Source organism: Leucopleurus acutus, assembly GCF_964270905.1.
Source record: "Leucopleurus acutus genome assembly, chromosome: 1".
NCBI lineage: Eukaryota > Metazoa > Chordata > Mammalia > Artiodactyla > Delphinidae > Leucopleurus > Leucopleurus acutus.
Genome location: NC_139142.1, coordinates 50,736,896 through 50,744,682, shown reverse-complemented (window position 1 = coordinate 50,744,682; position 7,787 = coordinate 50,736,896). Strand labels below are relative to the sequence as shown.

Sequence of the window (7,787 nt, the reverse complement as noted above, 5' to 3'; positions counted from 1 at the left end):
GAAATGTGACAATACCATTTATGCTTATTAATGTTAATGTTACTCCTTAAAATGTAAGATTATTGATTATAGATATAACATGGTTTCCCTTTTATCTACATACAGTCATCCATGTAATAAGCATATTATTATTACTGAGATCAGGAGTAATAGCTATTAATATCATAATTTCCTTGTCTATAGTTATGTAAAATTTGTCCTACATTCTGTAAAAGGTGAAGCCTAAGAAAGAGCAATCCAACAAAATATAATCTGAGCCACACATGCATTTTTAAAGTTTCTAATTGCTTCATTAAAAAACATAAACAATCAAAATTAGTTCTAATAATATACCTAATTAAATCTAATATATCCAAAATATTCTTTCAACATATAATCAATATAAAAATTATTAATGAGATGTTTTACATGATTTTGATACCAAGTCTTCAAAATTCAGTGTGCATTTTACACTTAAGGTGCATCTCAATTCATACCAGGCACATTTCAATTGCTCAGTAGCCACATGTGGCTAGTAACTAGCATATTGGACAGCACAGGACTAAAGGCATATTATTCTTAATCCTGACATAACTGGAATACAGACCATAGGTTTATGACCGTGTAAATGTAAGATAATGTAAGATAATCAGACTGAATTGGAACCCAGAGTTTTTTATTTGAATGTGGCTGTTTCTACCCACGTGGAGTCTTTAGGAGCCTGAAAAACATGCCTAATCCCAATGAATAAGAGTTTTCCATTTTCTTATAATAACCTTGTCTAGAATCAATTTACAAGCAAGGAAAATCCAATTTACATGTTATTCTTAACATAAATAGAGGGAGATAAACTAGGTAAGACAAATAAGTCTGGTGTGAGTTTGAAGACTGATAAAAATGAAGTTGTCTCAGACAAAAGACACTGAGGTCAAGGATACCAGTGGATGAGCATGACTCTTGAGTTCCTTGGGAGACATACCCATGTGAGAATTACACAACCAAGCTTGGTCATTTGTATCATTTCATCTGGACGGGGACCTCAGGAGTGATTAAAGACCAATCCTTTTACAACATAAGGAAATCTTTAGTATTTACTAGACTTGTTTCTTCCTGTGTCTTTGGGGTGATCCAAGGCTAAGTGCCACAGGCCTAGCAATGACATCCACAGAAGCTATCTCTCTTTACTCAACAAATTCTAAAAGACAAGACACAACCTTCCCACAGATTGCTTATTAATTGGTTAGGGGGAAAAGGTAACTATGCAGTGAAGAAACAAGACAAAACTTGGATTAGGTAATCAAATTAACATCCCCCTTGAGGTACAGAAGGACATCCTGTGCCTTCAAATGTGGCACCCTTAGAAGGACACATCATTGCTTTTGTGGTATTCAGAGCAGGCATGTATAACCCCCATATAATCATGAGGAAACATTAGACAAACACAAATTAAGAAAATTTGATAAAGAAACTAGACCGTATTTTTCAAAAATGTCAATGTCATGGAAGACAAAACACAGTTGAGGAACTGTTGCAGATGAAAGGAGACCAGATGCAATGTGTAATCTCGGACTGGAGGGGGGAAATTTCAACAAAGGACATTCTTAGAACAAGTGACAGAGCTGGAATATGAATGATAAAGTATTGTATCATGTTAAATTCTCTGAATTTTATAATTTGATAACTATAGTTATGTAAGAAAATATTGTTCTAGGAAACACACACTAGAATATTAAAAGGTAGAGAAGTATGATGTATGTAATATACTTTTTTGGAAAACAAACAGTAAAATGTGTGTGTACATATGTATATATATGTGTATGTGTGTGTGTGTGTGTGTGTGTGTGTGTGTGTGTGTATATATGGAAAGAGAGAGAAAGAATGATAGAACAAATGCAGTGAACTGTTCAAATTGGTGAGTCTGGATAAACGGTATACAGAAATTTCCTGTTGATTCTGTTTCTCTGGAGAACCTAATACAGAATGTGGACTTTAGAAAAACACTCTGGTCATAACTCTTGGTGGAACAAATCATCTGTAACAGAGCAATGTCTTCAAGGGAATGACAAGGCTACTGGTGATTAGTCCAAAACAAATTACAGTCTAAATGGCTCCGTAATCTTTTGGTTACTGTACCTGTGGAAATAATTAAACTAGAGAATCTAAGAAATTACTGGAAGAATTATATCCCAAAATTCTGCTTGCAAAGGAAATATCAAGTATTGGGGGTTTTTGTTTGCTTGGTTTGCTTTGTTCTTGTTATTTTGGTGTGTTTTTTCTTCTTTTGCAGTTTCTCTGTCCTTTTCTTGGGCTGGAGAATGGGCCTACTGAGAACACATAGGAACGAAAGACACTTACTCCTTTTCTCTAGTAGTTATTTTTCCTTTTGGCAATGGAAACCCCAGTGCTGTAGCTGGGCACGTGGCTCCCCAGCTCCAGATTCTATTTCTGAGACAGCTCGGTGCTGCTAAGGGCTGAGTATGGGCCAGTGGGATGCGAAGAAAGTGATGTATGTGACTTCCAGAGTGTCTTCTTAAAGACACCTGTCCTAGACATGGTCTGCCCCCAACCCTTCCCACTACTCAGGATGTGACAATGACTGGGACAACCGTAGAAGCCATATGTGTTGAGGATGGAAGAGATGCCCCACTATCCCTAGACCACTCACCTCTAAACTGTTATGTGAGAGAAATAAATTTCTGTCTTATTTATGCCACTGTATTTTCAGGTCTCTATGGTATAATATACCACCCTAATGAACATACAAATTATTACTGAGAGTAGATTTGTGTAACAAAAACATTATATGCAATGCCCAAGAACACACACCCTCCAATGCCTTCTTCAAATTTGGCCAAATAAGAGAAGAACATCCCAGTGGTCACAGCCAAGGGCAAAAAGAGTGACTCTAGCGACAGAGGCAGCAAGATGGGCCCACCAAGAAACTCACCTTCCTACCACAGCAGAGACTTCACAACGTCTGCTCAATAGGATCTGATAACTGCTTTGGACCACTAGCTGCTGGACATTCCCACTCTCCCTCTAGAATATGAAAAGTATTATCCTATTGCTGCTCCACCATCGGACATCAGGTATGGGGATGGGATGGAAGATATCTTGCCTTTTATTTTATAGATTGGTAAACCTCCAAGAGCTGCAACAGGACCCAGTGAAGAGGACAGGCACCACTCAGAGATCCTAAACTTTGATTTAGATGTAGTAACTGGATGGGATTATGGTTGCCTCTCTCGTAGAAGGGGTGTATGTTCTATGTAGGGGAGAAGATTCAACAAGAGTACATGTTGAGACATTTATGCGTGGGTGAGCTGAGATACATGGGAGACCAGAGAGGCAGACCACGGTGAAGTCATCTAACTGTGTTCCCTTCTTACTCAGAGTAATAGAGTCCCTATATATGGCCATATATATCTGTAGACTATATTTTCTAATCTTTCTTGTGGTAAAGTATGGTGGTGTGACTAAATTTCAATCAACAGGCTATGAAGAGAAGTGTTAGACATCATTTCCAGACATTTCCTTAATTTTTTTTCTGATAGCACTTCCTTTTCCCTCCTTCTCAAGAGCTGGGAAATGCCACCATAGTGGCCACCACTGAAGTTTTATGTTAGGATGGCACAGCTACCCCTCCAGCCCTGGATTACTTAGCTCTGGGCTATTATGTGAAATGGAAATGATCTACCTACTTCTAGTATCTTTGTTGTAACATCTAAGCCTATCATTAACTAATACAAGTTTCATCTAACTTTGGGGAGGCCTATTCTAAAATAATATTTGACTTTCCCAGAAAAGCAATAGGAAAATGCATATATTGGAAGAATATGAACATTCTGAATAGTCATAGCTACTTTAAGAACTAAAAGTTGTAAAAAAGCATACCAAAAATCATAACTGCTCACTTATTTTTCATTCACAAGAAAATAAAATTTGCCTTAAGCTGAAGTTACATTTAAGACAAAATATATAGGCGTAGTGTTGAATCCCTGCCTAAGAACATAGCTGCTTAAAGTGAATAAAATTTGCTAACAAATAGAAGATCAGATTATAAGAATTTCACTGTGTAATATATATACTGTATTGCAGTTACACTTCAATGAATGTCCTAAACACGATGGTATGCCACATGGAATTGTTATTCTGGATGTGGCAGATCACTATGATATAACTTTGCTCTAACCCTGCTCAACAAAGCGCACCAAAATAATGATAAACGTGGTAAGTAGTATATTTGAAGAATAAAAGTTACTTTTTCTGGTTTACATAGTGAGAGGTAAGGTTATAATCGGTCTCTTATAGATATCATCCTAAATTCCTGGAGATAGAAGATTATGCTGAAAGTGTCTCTGTACCTTAATAGTGCTTTTTTCTAGAAAACATTTTAACAAATTAATTTTTAGCTTTTCTTTTTCACAAATCTGTCATAAAATCAGTGAATATACTATTCTTTTCTTTGAATATCCCGCATAAAGCAAAGAAATCCAGTAATAATAATAAAAATACATTTGAGGTTTATAAATAAGTGTGGATCTGTGTGTACCCTGTCACAAGACAAAGAGGCTGATGAGGTTTGAGGGTTTAGACTTAGACAACCCAAGGATGTACGGGAACATTACTGAGGGAAGATGACAAGGTTATTTTTTACAGAAATGTCACTAGATTAAATTTGGAGTCACTCTGCCCTTAATATAATAGTTGCCATAAACAAGGAGCCATGAGTTTTCAGCTGTTCACATAAGTAGCTTTAGAGAATCAAGGAAAAACAGATTAAATGGATATAATTTATAATCTGGGCTCTCTGTAATCCTAGGGCTTCCAGTACCAGACTTCCTCTGATCCTCCAGTTGGGTCTCATTCCTGACCTTCATCACAACACTGGTTGACATTGTACTGTCTTTGGTGTTGACCTATTACTCCTCAAAAGAATAATACACAACAATGCAAATACAACCTGTTAGACTTTCAGTCACTAAGACGTTTACTGTAAGAATCATTTTAAAAAGAAAGACAAATCACCCAATTTCCTACATAATTCTATAAACACACAGAAGACAAATCTACCATACTTGGACATCGCATTTACCTTTTTAATATTCGGTAGCCAGTTTCTCTGTTGTGTTTATGCATTGTATGTAAATATATATGAAAATACAAAAACATTTATCTATATCAGGTTCTCTTTCCTGTCTACTACATGATATAACAAACCAGGACTTATAAATAATTCCATGGAAAACACTAACACCCTATCACTGTATTTATAAATAACCTTTATCTTCCCCAGATAACTTCCTAAATCAAATTACAAATGATGAGTTTTTGTATTAAAGGCATCTCTTCCAGAATATGGTATACTATTTTAATTTCCTAAGGGTGAATTTTTCCACTACTTTATGAAATAATTTTATTTATATATGTGAATGATGCATGAATAGGAGAAACTGTATTAGTCCAAATATAAATTCCTATTTCTTGAAACAATTATCTTAAAGAGTATAACAACAAGAGACTACAAGTTTTAAAGGCAGGCTTCCTGGATTTGAATCCCAACTCCCCCATCTACTAGTTGTGTAACTCCAAGCAAGTTTCTTTATCTCCCTAAGTTTTCTTTTCCTCATCTTGTTATTTCTACACCTAAAAATGAAAGTCTATTGTTACATTCAGTCAAAAAGAATTATGTACCCATCTGCAATAGACTAAATTGTGTCCCTTCAAGATTCGTATGTTGAAACCTTAATCCCAATGTTGATGGCACCAGGAGGTGGGGTTTTTCAGAGGTAATTAGGTCATGAAGGTGGAGAACTCATGAATGGGATTGATGTCTTTAAAAGAAGAGGCCAGAGCTTTCAGCAGCAAGGAGGTACTTGAGAACAAGCTCTTGTAAATGTGAAACTCTGGGCCATTGATCGACAATGTTTTCAAACAATAATGATGAGGACAGGACTCATCAAGCATACCGAGTATATGGAATTTTTAAGAAGTGTGCCAACATTCCAGAGCCTTCCTGAAGAGATACTCAGTAAGCTTGCTGATGTCCTTGAAGAGACCCACTATGAAAATGGGGAATATTATCATCAGGCAAGGTGCAAGAGGGGACACCTTCTTTATCATCAGCAAAGGAAAGGTAAATGTCACTCGTGAAGACTCGCCAAGTGAAGACCCAGTCTTTCTTAGAAACTTAGGAAAAGGAGATTGGTTTGGAGAGAAAGCCTTGCAGGGGGAAGATGTCAGAACAGCAAACGTAATTGCTGCAGAAGCTGTAACCTGCCTTGTGATCGACAGAGACTCTTTCAAGCATTTGATTGGAGGACTGGATGATGTTTCTAATAAAGCATATGAAGATGCAGAAGCTAAAGCAAAATATGAAGCTGAAGCTGCTTTCTTCACCAACCTGAAGCTGTCTGATTTCAACATCATTGACACCCTTGGAGTTGGAGGTTTCGGACGAGTAGAACTGGTCCAATTGAAAAGTGAAGAATCCAAAACCTTTGCAATGAAAATTCTCAAGAAACGCCACATCGTGGATACGAGACAGCAGGAGCACATCCGCTCGGAGAAGCACATCATGCAGGGGGCTCATTCCGATTTCATAGTGAGATTATACAGAACATTTAAGGACAGCAAATATTTGTATATGTTGATGGAAGCTTGCCTAGGTGGAGAGCTCTGGACCATTCTCAGGGATCGAGGTTCATTTGAAGATTCTACAACCAGATTTTACACAGCATGTGTGGTAGAAGCTTTTGCCTATCTGCATTCCAAAGGAATCATTTACAGGGACCTCAAGCCAGAAAATCTCATCCTAGACCACCGAGGTTATGCCAAATTGGTTGATTTTGGCTTTGCAAAGAAAATAGGATTTGGAAAGAAAACATGGACTTTTTGTGGGACTCCAGAGTATGTAGCCCCAGAGATCATCCTGAACAAAGGCCATGACATTTCAGCCGACTATTGGTCACTGGGAATCCTAATGTATGAACTTCTGACTGGCAGCCCACCTTTCTCAGGCCCAGATCCTATGAAAACCTATAACATCATATTGAGGGGGATTGACATGATAGAATTTCCAAAGAAGATTGCCAAAAATGCTGCTAATTTAATTAAAAAACTATGCAGGGATAATCCATCAGAAAGATTAGGGAATTTGAAAAATGGAGTGAAAGACATTCAAAAGCACAAATGGTTTGAGGGCTTTAATTGGGAAGGCTTAAGAAAAGGCACCTTGACACCTCCTATAATACCAAGTGTCGCATCACCCACAGACACAAGAAATTTTGACAGTTTCCCTGAGGACAATGACGAACCACCACCTGATGACAACTCAGGATGGGACGTAGACTTCTAATGTATTTCTCTTACCTGCTTCTGCCTTGCTGAAGACAGCTTTTTCTGAGACACAGCTGCCAGCAAACCTGAAAGAAAGAGAGAAGATTAGTGCTCGGGGTCACCATGATGCCTTTGATCGATGCTGCTCCAGTAACTACAGTGGCATTAGGACTTATTGCTTGGATGACAATAGTGCTCTTTACATGTTTTCTGTTTGAACCTAAAAATAGCAGTTGACATGGTGGTCCTGAAGCAAAGCCTTTCACCAGTAAAGAAATGTTTTCTATTGTTGCGATGACCTTGCTTTGCTCTGATTATAATTTGAAAGACTGTAAGAAACACTTCAAAGAGAGTCAGTACCTTGCTAGAATTATCAAGAAGATCAAAAAATAATATATTGGGTACGATAGATTAGATTACTGTGGTACAAAAACTGGACTCTTCCCTTTCTTCAAGTGAGGGTTGTAGAC

At 37.4% G+C, this 7,787-nt stretch overlaps 1 protein-coding gene across 1 annotated transcript; it reads left to right on the top strand.

The window, feature by feature from the left end:
• Positions 1-3,025: 3,025 nt before the first annotated feature.
• LOC309968609 (cGMP-dependent protein kinase 1-like) lies at positions 3,026-7,443 on the top strand (the record flags this gene model as incomplete). Its single annotated transcript, XM_082849911.1, is given in 3 exon segments — positions 3,026-3,068; positions 5,867-6,060; positions 6,062-7,443. Coding segments are annotated over 3 exon segments (1,512 nt in total). The 3' UTR covers positions 7,337-7,443.
• Positions 7,444-7,787: the final 344 nt, after the last annotated feature.